The sequence below is a fragment of the Lineus longissimus genome, chromosome 9 (assembly GCF_910592395.1).
Source record: "Lineus longissimus chromosome 9, tnLinLong1.2, whole genome shotgun sequence".
In the NCBI taxonomy this organism is placed as follows: domain Eukaryota; kingdom Metazoa; phylum Nemertea; class Pilidiophora; order Heteronemertea; family Lineidae; genus Lineus; species Lineus longissimus.
In genome coordinates, this window is record NC_088316.1 from 64,029 (window position 1) to 82,334 (window position 18,306).

At 42.3% G+C, this 18,306-nt stretch overlaps 2 protein-coding genes across 2 annotated transcripts in view; one reads left to right on the top strand and one right to left on the bottom strand.

Annotated features, from left to right (window-relative positions):
- The window catches only part of LOC135493190 (gamma-aminobutyric acid receptor subunit alpha-5-like), a 105,539-nt gene that overhangs the window by 14,983 nt on the left and 72,250 nt on the right, over window positions 1–18,306 (bottom strand). Inside the window, exons 3-4 of the mRNA XM_064780252.1 lie at window positions 17,907–18,037; window positions 10,244–10,311 (exon numbers count right to left, since the gene is read on the bottom strand). Coding sequence (XP_064636322.1) covers window positions 10,244–10,311; window positions 17,907–18,037 — 199 coding nt within the window. The remainder of the gene's footprint in view (window positions 1–10,243; window positions 10,312–17,906; window positions 18,038–18,306) is intronic.
- Window positions 1,192–5,368, top strand: LOC135493192 (uncharacterized). The gene is made up of 4 exons (XM_064780253.1): window positions 1,192–1,237; window positions 3,949–4,165; window positions 4,355–4,494; window positions 4,783–5,368. Exons 1-4 carry the CDS (start codon window positions 1,230–1,232, stop codon window positions 5,099–5,101), a joined length of 684 nt encoding a protein of 227 aa, XP_064636323.1. The 5' UTR covers window positions 1,192–1,229; the 3' UTR covers window positions 5,102–5,368.

The following is an 18,306-nucleotide window of genomic DNA, read 5'->3' on the forward strand; positions in this document are numbered from 1 at the left end:
GTGAATTCTGTAACATCAGTGGTGCGCATCCCAAGTCCATAATCAAATACATAGCATATTATAGTATAAGGTTTTGTGATTCGGGGCCTTTAGCCTGATGTCACGGGCACGCTAATGCTTAAGATTGTACACTCCACACTCTAGAAATGGAATATGCTGGTATAGCATTGTTTTTTCTCCATGTAACATTACGTCAGTGACGCAGGTCTAATTGCAGTAAGCTCTTCTATTTAAAGTAATTACTTAATCCGCGAGATTAGAAGTCAAGATTTCTTTAGCCTAACTATAGTACCTCTGTCTATAGACGCGCACTAACAACGTGTGACCGTGCACCTTTCATGAAACCTTAGTACCTCTGTCTATAGACGCGCACTAACAACGTGTGACCGTGCACCTTTCATGAAACCTTAGTACCTCTGTCTATAGACGCGCACTAACAACGTGTGACCGTGCACCTTTCATGAAACCTGCGATCGACAAAAACAACAACTCTGTCGATGGCGTATGAATTGCATTACAGATGTCAAGCCGATTCTTGAACAAGCTGGATCTGCCTTGTTTATTTAACATCCCCTTTCGGCCATCCCTAATAACACATACACAAAACAATAATTCAATTCTCCACAATATACTCCCAATGCAGTATGTGATATTATCCTGCCTATGGACACAGTCGAGCTATGTGCTAGACCTAGTTAGAAATAGTTATGTGGTACTAGTAAACCTCAGGGGATAGCCTTATTTTGCTTCCATGGTGAACGGCACAACTCCAAGGATTAAGGGAGGTTCAATCATTTATCGAAACATTGCAGACTGTTTCTATCTGTTATGATAAGTGCTTGCCGTAACAAAAACTGACCGCTACGAAATTAGGGGTGAACAAATCAAATTACAGTGGCGGCTATTGGATGTCCATCGCATCCATCGACACGAGGGATGCCCGCTGACATGCTTGATGTATTTCGGTAACGCATTAAAACGTCATGTCTGATGCACTTGTGGGTAGCATGTGATCGACTGATGAATGATAGCACGCATATGACCAGATAACGTAACCTAGAAGTTTTCGATTATACTCGGGTGACACTTGTGACTGTGCTCCAACAACTCTCCCAGATATGGCGAACGGTGCAATCAAATCAACGTGAGAGGATTGGTTGCTATTGTCGCTGAACTGCTGATTCCTTAGTGTTTTATGAAATGACCAGTCTGAGAAATCGGTGACCAGCATGATGAGGTGAGTTTGATTATTGACCCTCGCCTCTTAGCCCCGTTTCTACCATACAGACCTGCTCTGTCTCGTCGCAGGTCTGATAAATGCAATTGGCAGGCAGGTGTATCAATTCCCACCAGTAATCAACGTGTCAACCCAGTAATTGTAATGCCATTCATAAGATTTCAAGTTATCTGTGGTCGAGTAGAGACAAGGCCGGGGGGACGAGACAGGGAGGCCAGAAGTCGTAGGCACTTATTTTGCTGCAGTCATTGCTGGGTGTGTCAACATACCCAAGGTCTTTCACTCGGGTGTGTTGAAGTGAGCTGAATGACTGACCCAACTATCAAGCCATATGAAGAACCGACTGGAACCACTTCTTTATCTTAAATGTCACCAATACTTACAGACCGTCATGGGGCATTAGGACCAAGGTGCCAATTGAAGGCTTCCCGATATAACCCAACCTTTCATATAACGGTCGAAGTTGTTCAATGTAGTCACATAATAGCAGATTCAGAAAGTTGCTCAAAGTTAAAATATGTGTCACTTTCACTTTTCAATTTGACGAATGTTTTTTAGCTCATGGTTTAAAGTGTAAAATAATGTTTTTATTCCTATAAACAAATAACAACAACCTCACCATGCTCATGAAACCAACAGTTCTTGCCGCCCGTGCAATATACCAACAGTTCTTGCCGCCCGTGCAATATACCAACAGTTCTTGCCGCCCGTGCAATATACCAACAGTTCTTGCCGCCCGTGCAATATACCAACAGTTCTTGCCGCCCGTGCAATATACCAACAGTTCTTGCCGCCCGTGCAATATACCAACAGTTCTTGCCGCCCGTGCAATATACCAACAGTTCTTGCCGCCCGTGCAATATACCAACAGGTTCATCAAATAAATTGCAATGAAGCTGATGAGACTAACTCACTTTTTTCTTTGATTTAGTTAGCTTTATTGACAGAGATGCTCTAAACAGTTTATCGAACACAATAATTATAATTATTTTCCTGGCAGTGGCTTTAAGAATCGCCAATTCATGAGTTAATCAGCTCAACAGTTCCCTCTAACACTGGCATTCCCCTGCCACACCATGCTCAGCTTAAAAGAAATCCAGCAAATAGCATTAACTTTACATCCGCTTCCACCGCACTAAACCCATTTGCCATAACAAGGGCTTAGGGAGGAGTTTTACGACAATCTTATTACGACATGTCGTAAATGGGACCATGGAAGACAACTGGTCACGTGGCTGACATTGATGGCTTCATTTGACGATTATTGTCTTGGTTGACGGTGGTGCTTCGGGATGCGCTGGTTTTGTCCAGGTTGTGACGGCATCTATTTGGTTTCCTTATTAATGATCCGGTGTATGTCAGAAAGATACCGAAACAAATCTAATAGACAATGTGGTATCATCTTGTGAGATCTGATGGCTTATTCGATTGGGTTTAATTCGTATATTGACCATATTGACCAGCAATGTTTAGTTGTTTCTTTCCAAATTGACGGAGAATTTATGTCATAGAGGAACGCAGTGGCCATTTGATATATGCCGGTGGTTATTCAAGAAGGCCGGGGGGGGGGGGGGGGTTGGGGGGGGGGGGGGGCTTTGTGTCATTTCGTGAGTTTTCAGAACCATCTCATCACCAACGAATTTGACAAACATCTAGTTATACATTCAATCAGTTAGATGAAGCTTTCGTAAAGACATCATCATTTTCATTCAGTGCAACTTCTCACGCAGACGTTATACTGTAGTTTATACTTTTTTAGCACATAGAACTGAGACTCAAATAACAAACCAGGCCGCGGGCAATAACATCTTTGTCGTACCCAACAAATTGACAGTTGAAACAGACTTTTGTTGTAATGAACTTGATCCAAATTTTGAGTATGAGGAAATGTTTTTTAAGATTCGTGAAGTGGCGCGTAACATAATCGTTATAATATCATATGTTGTGTATCTTGAGCGAATGGCACGGAGCTGTTTGCAGAAAATTCGTTTTCAAGTCTTAGAGTTATTCAGCTGAGTGCAGGTCTTATGATTTTAGATATTCTCCAAGAAAATTTCATTCAGTATTCGTGAGAGGGTAAAGCAAAGGTTCACTTTGGACGACTCAACATCAGCTGAAACGGAAATTTCTCTGTAGACGACGGCAACGCATTTTGAGATATGTAGAAAACGATGGAACCTGTCTGATGCCACCCAGTGGAAGGAATATCAAACATACACTGAAGACAGAAAGTCAACATGGATGCCCCGCAACATTCCATTACAACAGCATTCAATTATCCGTACACAGCCGATCTTGTTACGGAAATACCCGGAAGCTCCCCGAATGTTCTCGACCTCTTCATCGGCTATTTCCGTGCCTACGTCATTGGGGCACTAATAACGTTTGGCCTCGTCGGAAACGTATTTTCAGCAGTAGTTTTCTACAGGCGGAGAAATAAGGAGGACGGTTGGACTTGGTACCTGTTCTGGTTGGCGGTTTCTGACACCGGTTGCCTTCTTACCTCTGGTTTGCCTGAATGGACCGCGCAGGGACTGTACTTCGCTACGAATGGGGAAGTGTTCCTCCCCATTTTGACTTTGTCTGATTTTACCTGCAAGACACTGAGGTAGGGTCCGAATTATCTAAAGGTTCTCATCAACAGCCCGTTTCCTTCATGACCTGAATAATCCAATGAAGGATAGTCCAAAGACACTATTATTTTATTTCAGGTACATTTGGTTCGTAAGCTACCATAATTCGACCCTTATCATCACCACATTTGCTCTCGAAAAGTGTATTGTGGTGTGGAAGCCATTGAAACGATCGACTCTGATCACTCGCGGGAGAAGGAGGGTGGCTCTCCTTGGTATTTTTGCAACATCGTTAATCATGTGGACCATAGGACCGATCACACATGAGGTCGTGGATGACAACAGTCCAATGAAGGTGTGTACACGGTGCTCTTTTGTACTCGCTGGGAATAAAATTTATGTGGTGCATATAGTTTGCTTCCTGTACAGTTATCTAAGTTGTCATCTCAATAATGCAAAGTCAGAAATTATATGTTGCTCTGCTATGACTGAGATGTGTAAAGGTCTCAAACTATCTGAGTCTCTTTTCTTCTCTCCGATCAAGGTGTGTGTGTATGATCTTACAAAGATGCCCCGGTGGTTGATCGCCTTCTTCCAGCTTGAAGTACAAGTCGTTCATACCCTCCCTTCCTTCATTATAATGCTGAGCGGCATTTTACTAATCATTGGTATACAGCGATCAAGGTAATAGATAGGGGAAATGTCCTGTAGGTAACTCCTTTGAGTCAACCTTAAAGGATGCATACACATCTACTCTAGCGACTGACTCGGCTGCCTCCTCAAAACTTAAGTGCTGTTTTTCGTTCACTCGACTACACTGACGGGCTTTTTACCGTGCTTGCGGTTCGGGCCTAAGCAAACCAAATGATGAACCAGAATACTTTTCCCCTGTAAATGTAATGGGCGAAGTTTGTTGGTTAACAAAAGTTGAATAAAGAACGTTCTTAATTGGCTTTCTTATTGAATTAACAGAGACAGTGTAAAGACTAATAGCCAGACAGGCCACAAGACGAGAAGAGCTGAAAGCCGCTGTCTCGTCAACCTGATCGCCTTGACAATCAACTTTCTGACCTTCATCGGTCCGAACGTGATCGCCTGGTGTGTCTATATCATCCAGTATTATTCCTACGGAACAGCAGACCCTCTGGTTGTGAGTGTGGCCTGGTTGACAACGTCTTTGGTGCAGGGTAATTACAGTTTGAACGTCGTGTTGTACATGTGTTTCCTACCATTCTTTCGGGAGGAACTTGCCATCATAGTCCGGGGTCGGTGCAAGCGGACAAAGATTTAGCACACTATTCTTTAAGTCTGTTGCTCTCCTCTCCATGTTATCCACAAACATCTCGCCATCCTGATCGAATTTGAAAAAATCTTTCCCGGGAGATTGGTTGAGAATCCTGTCACAATACATGTATATGTACATGTACTTATCAGCATGTGAAAAACAACTCAGCAGCTAAAAAATGATATATCGTAGAAGGATTATTAAGAGATATCATGATTCAACTAAAGTAGGAGCAATTTGTAAATCCATAACCGTTTGGGATGGATTGTGAAGTCGACGCATCGCTAAGATCAACATGGTTATGGACTGCGACGACTCCGCCAAGCAGCTGCATCACATTGAGTGCTAAATTCCGCACAAAGACTTACTGATGTTACACTAAGAGCGTGTTCCAGAGACAAAATGACAGGCGATGTTCCATAGTGTATCAAGAGAGAGAGCAGTGAAATCATTCGCTTCATCGGCTAGGTTACGATGATTGCTAGCTGTTTCCAATGCTCAGCGAATCGCTACAAACATGAATCAGAAATTATTGCTAAGAAAACGTTAAAGCTTTCAACGCGTCACTAAATATTGAAATCTTGCGAATGCCGACCATGATAATCTTACTTGAATCATTGCCACCGTTTTTGCTGTTGCGCGTTCATTCTCGAGTGATCTACACTAACTGATTTTACTTACAGATTTTTAGATCAATGTAAATGACGCTCCTATTCCATGGACTTGTTAAGCAAGGACAGATCATTATTAGAACGTACTCAAAGTACCTTGTTTGGGTTTTTATAGAAATATGTCATTTTCACGAAAGGTTACTATGCCTTTCGATATCTCAATGTTGATAAACAAATACCCTCTGGAATACGTAGATGATGGGAGGTTAAACATATACGATTGAGAAAGAAAGGCGCGGGAACACCCTTTTCGTCATATGTAATGACGGAATATATTACCAATACGTCCATATGTAACTTAATCGTTGTAATGTTATATCGTTTATGTAACATAAGAACTCATTGGTGAATGCCGGGTGCACCAAAATACTGGAATTCAACTTACTCAGCTAATCTTCTCAGTTATGGTTTCGATGTCTTGGTTACATTGAAAATGTTAGTTTTGTTAGCTATGCATAACATACGTAGAACCTTCCCCATTCTCCACAAATATACCAATTGAGACGTGTTGTTTGCCTGTCCACGGTTTCCACAAGGCCACCAATATCTCAATTTCAACGTGTCATAATAAGCGCCCTCTCGGACAAATTGAAAATTAACAAGTCGTCAGCGGCGGGCTCCCATAAGCAACACTGCCGACAGATTCGTTGTAGACATCTGATCGAGGAGATATGAAATAATCATGGGAACAAGGCAATATTTCTACACGATAGCAGCAGATAATCTGTACACAAACGAGTTTGTTACAAAAATACAACACAACTCCGAAAAAGTGTTGGACGTTTTCATCGGTTATTTCCGTGCCTACGTCGTTGGAGCACTGATCGTATTCGGTCTCATCGGCAATGTGCTCTCAGCAGTCATTTTCTACCGGCGGAGAAATAAGGAAGATGGGTGGACTTGGTACTTGTTTTGGCTGGCTATCTCTGACACGGCATGCCTCCTTTCCACAGGTCTACCCGAATGGACTTCACACGGGCTGTTTTTCCTCACGGGAGGGAAAACATTTCTCCATATTTTGACCTTCTCGGATTTTTCTTGTAGAGCTTTGAGGTTAGTTTTTAATTTATCAGTGGATAAAATTAGTATTCTCTTGCGTAGAGACCAAGGCATCCGAAATACTGATCATCAATACTGGCACCAATGGGTCAAACTTGGGCATTTATCATTTGCTATCGGGCCGTAGTTTACTGTTTTCAAAGCTTTCCACAATTTTCATTCAAGGTATATTTGGTTCGTAAGTTTCTATAACTCAACATTTATCATTACTGCATTCTCCATGGAGAAATGCATCATAGTCTGGAACCCCTTGAAGCGGTCTACCCTGGTCACCCGTGGAAGAAGGAGGGCAACTCTATCTGGGATCTTTCTATCATCATTAGTCGTGTGGATCACTGCCCCAATCACACATGAGGTTTTAGACGATAACAGCCCAATAAAGGTTCGCATATCTATTGCAAAAACTAGGTCTTGGGTCAATTTGTGGGAAATGATTACAACGTATGACAACCAATCGGTGTGTGGTTTCAACCACAGCCTTTAAATCAAAACAAAAATTGAAGAACAGGATTTTTTCTGCACAAACTGCTAGCAGACTTCAGCCACAAAGCAGCAGGTGCAGCTGTCTAGATCATGGCCTAGTCAGCTTTAGACGTGACATAGCCATCACTTGATAGCCGTTGTTGGTAATTAAAATCACGAACAGTGCATGCAGCCACAAATGACGATTATGCAGTGGCTTAGTCATTTCCACAATTATAATAATATCCATTGTTCATTTCGGTTTCTTCTTCTTTCTCAATAGGTTTGTGTGTATGACATAACCAAACTTCCTTTGTGGCTTATCGCCTTCTTCATCTGCGAAGCGCAGGCAACGCTGGCCATTCCTTCCTTCATAATCATGCTTAGTGGAATATTTCTGGTCATCGGGATACAGCGATCGAGGTAACAAAAATAGACACCTTAAGTACCTACATTGAAGAGTTTCACAACGACCATTGTGGCATGCTACATTGTACATGGCCGGACAAAAGGCGAGGCGTTATTGGTAACGGCCTTTCCCCATTACCACCGCGCGCACTCCATCAATGAAAGGGTGAACAGGGGCGAGTCGGGCACTGGAGCTAAGATGTGAGGCGCGGACGTATGTGGTGTGATTCGAAGACCAACTGTCCTTGTTCCTGGAACCTAGCCGACTGTAAGCCGTTTACATTGTGTTCATATACCTAATGGTTGGTCATTTCGAGTGATTCTGGTGGTCAATTATTGTTCATTTACCTAATGTTCCCTACTGACATACCAAAGCTGCAGACTCGACAATTTATGGCTTTATCTTTCTTTACAAACAGAGACGCCGTAAAAATGAGTACCAATGCAGGTAGCAACACTAGAAGGGCAGAAACACGATGTCTGATGAATCTCATCGCCCTCACCATCAACTTCCTGATCTTTGTAGGACCCAACATCATCGCTTGGTGTATCTACATAATACAGTTTTATTCCCAAGGTACAGCAGATCCAGAGATTGTGAGTGTTGCCTGGTTGACCACATCCTTGGTACAAGGCAACTTCAGTTTGAATGTCGTGCTGTACATGTGCTTTCTGCCCTTTTTTAGGGAGGAACTTGCCATGATAGTCTGTGGTAAGTGCAGGCGAGTTTAGACTTAGAACATTTGTAAGTCTCATATAATAATCTCTATCCCATATACAGGAAAAGAAAAGTGTTGTATTGAACTGAAAAGGTTGATATCTTGCTGTCTTAATAGAATTTGACCCAAGGTTCGATACAGATTGAACATTCACGGCACACAACATCGGTATCTTTGTTACCATTTTGATGATTGTATCAGTTCAAAGCTGTTTGTTCATTGTAGAGCTAACATTGATTTCATAATGCACACTGCCACTTTTGAGTGCAAACCCATTAGTGCCGTATTTACCCATAATTCCATCGAGTACCACCAACTAAGAGGGAAATCCATTCGGTATTCTTTCAAATCACTATAAAGATCTCCCGAGATTAAAAACCCAAGTCGGGCGTAATCTCGCGCAAGTCATGGCCAGTTAAGCAAATCAGGTAATCAGAGACTCTCCTCATGTGTCACTGCGCAGGACTATCTTCACTTCCGAATCCCCTGTTTATCCTCTAACTAGATTTCTGTATACTTCCAACACATGTACCGTTGGTTATAAATGGCTGCGAGCACTGTGGCGACGCGCTCTGGGACTCCTGCCGGGCACTGATAAGTCGTGCGCTTATCCCCAGCGTCTGGCCGGTGGTAACAAGGCCTGCCGTCCGCTGTAGCGGTTAATGCGGCGGGAGATTTTCTTCATGGGATGTGCATCTCTGGAGATGAGATCTCGACCGTCAGGTATTTTATAAACATTCGTTAATGGTGGCCGGATTACCGCTGTCACTTCCGGGCTCGATGGTCGTTTATTGCCAATCGGGACTTGTAGATTGTGTAGTATGCTGATGCTCGTTATGGTGTAAGATTAGATGACATCGCAGCGAGGCCAAAATTATTGTGGACAGTTACTCTAATCACGGGTGTATTGGCACTTACTACTTCTAGTGGACTAGCATTGTCGCTAGGTGGAAGCACATTGAAACAATCTGGCTGCCACGGACACCAGACAAATCTTGCTCATCACCCTTCACAACATTAGCTCACATCGCTATCAATACTTGAGGGTGAGTAACCGAATGCTGATCATTATTGACGCCAGATAAATATCTTTTTGTGGATGTTATCGAGAAACATCGAGTTTGCAACAAGGAAATTGCTCAAATCCATGTAATGCAACACGAAACGCATGGCGTCCGGCGTTCGATCAAAACATGCCACTCACCAGATATCGAACACCGCCACGATATTTCAAACTCCCATCATAACCATACACGGACTTGTCGAAATCAAATAAAACCGTCTTCAATCTGAATTTATGACCGAGAATGAGACCGATAAATCACATCGTTCCTATATGGTCTACCTAATGGACTCTGGGAAGTAGCTTGCCTATTTCATTGCCGGGGTAGATGAGCCGTGGCATTTTATGTCCGCCAAAACTGGTACGGAGGATATATGTTGGGGCGATGATTGGTCCGTCCAACTTGAACAAAACGAGCAGGACTGGCTCTGTTTATTTTGAAGATCGTTGATTGAACGGATGAAGCGGTGGCTGGGTGACATTAGCGGCTGATGTCATTACCGCCAGGGTTGTGAATGATTACCAAAAATAGAACGGCACTGACGTTGTCCTCATGAGGTCAAATTGTGATGGAAGATACCACGGAATCTCATTCCGCGCTAGAAACAAGAGTAACGTTGGCTCAACTTGCCTAGTATTAAAAGGAGTGTCACTTTCACAGCCTATAACAGTATTCTATTGAGATGCGTGGCGAGAGAAGAAACACAGAGCAATTCCCAACTGTCTTTGAAGACGATTGAAATCCTTACAACAATGAATTACTTACCACATCTACCTCGTCTATTGGACCCATACTTCGTATATTGATGTCCGTCTTTATCACAGTTGGAGCACCTGGAACGAGATTAGCAGACATACAGAACGGCTTGCTGAAATGACGTGGGGCGTCACATATACCTATATATAGAAGCAACGCAAGAAAGAAGACATGCTGTTAAACCCGATGTGTCGTCTATATGAAATCACCGAAGATGCAGTCTGTAGAGCTAATGGAAATGCGAATAACACCAGCACCCGAGTATTGAGAATTGTCAGTTGGAACTGTTTGCATGAGCTACAAAACCAGCTGGTCGTCGAATACTCCACCAATCTTTCCCTTCCCCACGAGACTCGAGACGACAATAAACACCAATCAACGTCCCACAGACACCTATCGATCTGCGGGGAAGCCTCAGCAGTCTGGACAACCGCGGGGTTAATTGTGTCAATGATCTCTTAACACCGGCGACATTGATCAGGTTGATTTATGTTGATGCGAAAGTTAATTGCGTCAGTAGCCTGAAGCTTTGCGACAAGGCGAATTGATTTCATTTCCAGTTGGACATAGTGGTTCAGGATCATATTGTAGCAGATTGCGTCTAGTTGATTGCCTACGATGCCATAAGAATGGTGATAATATCTATGATGCCACTATGGAGTCGTGTACGTTTATAACTGTGTCCACCGGTTGGAGCTTGGAGACAGAGCGCTCTGATAATCTAGTTGGCGATGGTCATTTTTATCCACCATTATACTTATTAAAGCAATGTTCGGTTAATTAGGTGGAAGATGATCAAGACAGTTGCTTGAGTGATCTAAGCGACATGATACGATCATAATTTCCTGTTGGTGATATGGTGCCTCATCCGGTCCGGTAGGTGTCCATCATTGAAGATGTTACAGCAAAAGGCAAGCTTAATCGTGCCTGAAGCCTTAATTGCGGTGAAATAAAAAAAAACACTAATCTTGCCGACAACCTTCAGAAGGGTAACACTTTATTATAATTCCGTATTGATGTTGTGTGTTTAGTCACCCTGTCTCAGCAGGGGCAACACCAATTCGTGTTGATGATATGTTCAGAATAAAGATGATCCTCAGTGTATCTATATTTAACACTACATCCAGGTTCCGCAGCAGAACAAAAACTATCATAGTTTCAAACTGTTAACCATCGGAGTGCACTTCGGCCGCCCGGAGGTACCGAATCCATTTCATCAGCTGGTAGTAAACCATTGACTCAAGCTGACCTTTTGGAAAAGGCAGTACTAATATCGGATTATTTCTTCACATACCAAAAAGAGGGCTCTATAACGATGGAATATCAACCGATGATGCTGCAATCAGGATACTGTTTCGTATTTGATCAAGCATTTCAACATGACTTTGATAGTATTCCAGCTAAATTACCCTGCCGACCAAATACTTCCATATATGCAGACAAACAAACCAAGGCTATGAAAGGCTTACCAACTGCTTGGCAATTAATTTGAGATGAATCAAATTTGAGACAGATGTTATGCATTTGAATTAGTTTACTTTGATGAGATTAGAATTCTGTCGCCAAGACTTTCTTACTAAACTGCTACATTACATATCGACATATAACTTTGTACGCTTTTTACAATGAAATCGACCAGGCTCTGAATATGATGAATAAAATAACAAAAAAAAGAACTAACCAATTTGAAGTTGTGAGCCAACTAAGATTTATGTGTACAAGATGTTAATGCCAGAACGCCTTTTTCGTCGTAGACCATGTGCATGAAGGGTCAGCCTCTCAGAAGCTGAGAAACACATTCTGTCTAACACGGTACCATCCATGAATATATCACACCTTCTCTTCAGCGTCTTAGCCGTTGTAAACTGGCCATCTAGACAACTTACTCATGGACTGTCGCTGGTTAATCACCCGTGATCTTTGTCCGTTATATTATTGCCCAAATGGCCAAGATGTGGATATGATAAGTATGGTCATCGACCAGCAGTCATAAGACCTTGCTCTTATTTCAATAGCTATCATAGCGCAGATCCGGTGCGGCAATTGCTCGTTTTACCATGTTCAAGTGCTAGTGTCGGAAATTGGCGCAGAGATGTCGACCACATCCACACAAGGTCAAAAGGCACACCAGGCATGTTCAATTCATTCACAACAGTAACGTTAAAACTTAGCGCCAACGGTACTGCCAACGCTATCGACTGAGCAACAAGGCCAAATAGATAGACAAGATAGACAATGAAATGTTAAAGTGCGCATGCTTGGCTCATCCTGCGGCGCAGTCAGCATTTTTTTGGCGGAAATGTGCAATTAAGAAAAACATTAATGGCAAACTAATTGCGATGTGTGACGACGTGTTACACAGAACCCCACTTGACGCTCATCATTGATTAAATTCGCCAGAAAGTAAAAGAGTCGGCTTCAAACATTATACGAATTCGATTTTTCTATTAATGGGAACCAATGGTAGCTAGGGAGTGCGCTACATGGAAGCAGCGGTGATACAACACGCAGGATCCCTTATTCACTTCAGACCAGTACTGGGTGAAAGATGTGAAAATAATAACCAAATTGGCCAGGATTGATGCTTTGATGTGCACAGCGCGCAGTTTGATGAAGTATGAGGCAATTAAAAAGTAATTTAGTTAATCAGTTTTGTGATCATGGTTTTAACTAATTGCAAGAAATTTCAAGCGAATAGTTTTGTTTCTCTTCGAGTTCAATCAGATATTTAGATTCCTTTATTCTTTAGATTCTTTTGATTCTTTAAAGATCATCATGAGGCGATGTCTAATAAGCTGTTTCGATTCTGATTAATCAGGATAACAGATTACCGTCGATAAAACTTACTTCCATGAGCGCATATGACCTACATCTTTCATCGTTCCTGTAATCTTTTAAATGAATCGAAATTGTCATAGTTTCATACGCCATACAATCCCAGTTTCTGCGAATGCCGTTCTGTAAGAAACACTTTTTTTCTTTCGAGCGCCAGTATCGTAATAGTATCAGAAGCAACCGTACGAAGCTGATTACCCGAACACAACCCCTCGGGCAAACAGCGAGCAGTCGCCGCCCCCATGTGATCCAGTAACTCTACCCTGATACGAATTATATCACCTAATATGAAATGGATATTGGACATTTGTAGAATGTGTTGATGCTTAGGGCAGTGGAGCTGAGGTGGGTGACAGGATTACAAATGTGGAGATTGAGAAAGTAGTTGTGGTGACATCCATTTGTCTTATCGGATTTGAAACACATTATTAAAACATGGTGTCATTGCTTTTCTTGTGTGCTTCCCTGCAATGCTAACAATCCCCGCGGGCGTGTTTGCGTAATGCCAAGGGGAGGATACAAGCTCTCAAGTGGTGATACAGGAATGAATACAAAAACACCACAAACGACCCTATAAACACACATTGTGGCCTGTGACATACATTACTACGTTCCACATTTGGTATGCTCTGGAACTTTGTGCAAAATCATCTACATGCAGTTCATAGACGTCAATTATACTTCAAGTCCAGAAATGGACTCTGCAAAAAAATTAATACATAAGTCAGTTTTGGGCACTTTCGTCAGCACACCATTCAAAAAACAGTGAAAGAATAATGAAAAACCTTTTATTGACTCCTGCCTGGCAGACTAATGACGAAATCTAATAAAGACTGAACTTGTTGTTCAGTTAAAAAGTTAATGGATATTTCTTTGAATTAAAAGTCTATCATGGACTGGAAGATACGACGCATTATCGGGAAGTGACTGGCTTTTAGAAACCTTTCAATGTGTCACGACGCTATAGGCAATGTTTCTTCTTCACCACTTCACCAAAGCCCCACTTACTTAACATGCTTAAACGGTGAGAACTTGGAAATGTCCAACTGGACGAAATTAGATGTTGGCGACGATAAGACAAACTAAATGAAAAAAATGCTTGTCATGGCGCAAAATCGCTTTTCGAAAAGGTCATTGGATTTGTCTAAACCTTTTGTTGTAGATTGGGAATGTGATAGCCTTTCCACATGTCTACTGAACCATCGATCCTATAAGACAGGTAAACTGCTTTCATCAGCCTAATTCCAATGTCTCGAGTTGGCCAAAATACTGACAAACATCAAACAGTACGAAGAACTTTGATCAAAATGCTGAGTTAAGAGGATATTCAGTCGTGGTGAAAAAAGAGATGAAACTTCTGCACTGCCACTCCCCAACTAATCTGATGTCACTCAGAGTGTTCCAGTTTTCAACATGAAAACCTCTAACCGCCCAAGACCGCTGGCGGACATCATGCAGCTAGCTCATGATGGGGAAGGCATTGATCACATCGAAAAGTACTTTTCAAGCTGGCCAAGGCCAGATGCTTCTTCCACCACTTCGGGTAAACTGTTCACAGATAACACTTCTGCACTCCGCAAATTGATTCAGTGTCACATGGCATGTTTCCATCTTCAATATGAAACCCCCAAATCGCCCTGAGCCTCTGACGGGCAGTGCTTTATGAGGAACACATTGATCACACGTCTCAATCGCTCACGACAACATTGACTGCCACTCAATGTCAGTGATTAATTTCTCGTAGCCCGAAGCCAGCCGCTTGTTCCTGTGAGGAGGGTGGCTCGTCCGGCGGAGGGTTTTGATTAGTTTGCTCAACTCGACCTGCAGCATACGATACACTCAATTCCTTTGTGGAAATACGATATTTGGTAACTCTGAACTGTAACTGTTTTGATAAAGCATGGGGCTGTTAGGAGGCTACATCAATATGATCATATCTATCTTGAGAGCTATGGTGCGGCATTCACCATGTTCACTTTCGAAGAAGCAAAAAATCTCACCGGCTCGCAAAAAGAGTCATTTTTCTCACTCCATCCTTAATACCACGACGTACGAAGATGTACTTTTATCGTCAACACTTTCCGACGAGTTAATGACAACATAAACTTTCTTACGTTGTTCGTAATTGATTTGAAACCTGACGATTTACATGTACCATTAATATGTTGGTAGTTTACGAACCCCACGCTGGTAAATCGTTCTCGCAATCACCGATGACAGATGAACACACGCTGGTAAATCGTTCTCGCACTCACCGATAACAGATGAATACACGCTGGTAAATCGTTCTCGCACTCACCGATAACAGATGAATACACGCTGGTAAATCGTTCTCGCAATCACCGATGACAGATGAACACACGCTGGTAAATCGTTCTCGCAATCACCGATGACAGATGAACACACGCTGGTAAATCGTTCTCGCAATCACCGATGACAGATGAACACACGCTGGTAAATCATTCTCGCAATCACCGATGACAGATGAACACACGCTGGTAAATCATTCTCGCAATCACCGATGACAGATGAACACACGCTGGTAAATCGTTCTCGCAATCACCGATGACAGATGAACACACGCTGGTAAATCATTCTCGCAATCACCGATGACAGATGAACACACGCTGGTAAATCATTCTCGCAATCACCGATGACAGATGAACACACGCTGGTAAATCATTCTCGCAATCACCGATAACAGATGAACACACGCTGGTAAGTCATTCTCGCAATCACCGATGACAGATGAACACACGCTGGTAAATCGTTCTCGCACTCACCGATGACAGATGAACACATGCTGGTAAATCATTCTCGCAATCACCGATGACAGATGAACACACGCTGGTAAATCGTTCTCGCAATCACCGATGACAGATGAACACACGCTGGTAAATCGTTCTCGCAATCACCGATGACAGATGAACACACGCTGGTAAATCATTCTCGCAATCACCGATGACAGATGAACACACGCTGGTAAATCATTCTCGCAATCACCGATGACAGATGAACACACGCTGGTAAATCGTTCTCGCAATCACCGATGACAGATGAACACACGCTGGTAAATCGTTCTCGCAATCACCGATGACAGATGAACACACGCTGGTAAATCATTCTCGCAATCACCGATGACAGATGAACACACGCTGGTAAATCATTCTCGCAATCACCGATGACAGATGAACACACGCTGGTAAATCGTTCTCGCACTCACCGATGACAGATGAACACACGCTGGTAAATCATTCTCGCAATCACCGATGACAGATGAACACACGCTGGTAAATCATTCTCGCAATCACCGATGACAGATGAACATTCATCGGTCATAATGAAAAGTAGTAAACAAAGAACCCACATTATTAAATCGTGATGACGGTGTTTTTCCTCAGTCTGTCAATGGCTGGTAATTGCGTTATTCTGACAACGAGAAAGCGCAGTGATTTCATGATTAATGAACAACGACGAGTTCTTCAATCAATTTTAACAAATTATCACTCCAAACAGACAGGGAGATAATTGCTTCAGAGCTTTTGGTTTCAGTTTCAATTCCCAGTAATCGAGTTTTCAAAAACGTTGTGATGTGGTCTAGTTTTTGTTTGAACAACTCATAGCAAACTAATATTCTTTTGCAATATTGAATTATGGTTATGTTGCGGTTGCCTCGATACTCTTGTTTTCACGGTTATATCAAATCTGTGCAACAAGGTACCACCATCCACTGACTTATTACTTTCTCGCGGGAGAAGCTAACAAGATATTGACATTCTCGTCCAATGGGCAGGTCCGATATTAAATACTGCGCTTATCTTGACAAACAGTGAACGACGGTATAGATGCGGCCTGTCCTGTGAGGATATGCAATACCAATTCACGTCAGTAGTATAACGTGACTGACACCTTTTGCCACGATATCACAAATCAATAATGCCAGGCAATAATCGGACTCTATGGTACGTTATTCGTATAAGGAGCTAACCCAGCAAGTCAGTGACAAAGGATCAATTGAGCTTGGTGTGACATGACGTGTTTTCCCACGTACCTCGCAGTTAAAAGAATTCAGGCCCAGCCAATATACGGCCTATTGTCTTCAAACAAAGCCCGCTCTCACCAAAGCCTCAATTCCTAACATCGACACCACACGAAAAAAAGGGGGTAGATTGGCCGAAACCAGCCAGGGCAACTATATATTTTGACAAATCTGCGCTTCTTTACAACTGAATGCCAAAAACCGTTCGAACCTAAAATATGACAGTAGACGATCTATTTTCAAGACAAATACTTGGCCATCTCCAAAGAATCTGAGCCTTATCTTCGGCTTCACATCCCGTGAGGCCAATAAATTGGTTAAAGTTTTCGCTTCAGTTCTCTCAGATGAATTGTAGCGGCGGGAGGAGGCATTTGGAATAAAGAGTAGATGAAATCAGAACTGATCCAGCGTTGTTGATTGTTAGCTTAGGCTTTTTATATTTTCTTGCGAAAATCATAAACACTGTGTAATGAAGTGTAGCGGATGACGTCGGTCGATTCGTGACCTTGAGGTACATGCAGCAGAAATTATAGTTTAACTGACGCATTTCAAGATTCCCATTATAAAATCATTATTAGAACAGAGGAAGAGATTTTAAGCAAAACCTGATCTCTGCTTTGATATTTGTATTTTCTTTACTCTTTTAACTTCTTTACTCAGTTAACTTCCCGATGAGATGAGCATCGTCTTTCTAGATCGGTTGACCAAAGGTGCGGTTTCTTGATCGGTGAATACTAGTAATTTGAAGTCTGCTGGATGACCTATTGATAATGCAGGATGAGACGGTGTTTAACCTACCTCCGAATCCAGGTCTGAGCATCTGATCATAACCGTCTAATAACGTGTCTAAAATCTTGGAGATGTTTTGAATCACTGAGTCTTTGTCTGGCTTGGTTCGGCTGATGTTTCTGTAGGCACACGTGACTAGTCTGAAAGCAAAAGCAACATAACATTATGGGATTAATGTTAATCATAATCAACGCTGAAAAACAGTAAGTTGATTCAATCGAACACACAAGTCATCACTGTACTCTTACAATATCACCTCAGTCCGTACATTTGAGAAGACGGTCCAATACACGTCGCAGCCTTTAAAAAGTGGCCGGTCCGCATAGATGTGTTTATTACTAGACCTTAGTATAATGATAATGACAATTTATCCCTGGTCCTTTTAGTTTATTTCTATTTTATAGAATAA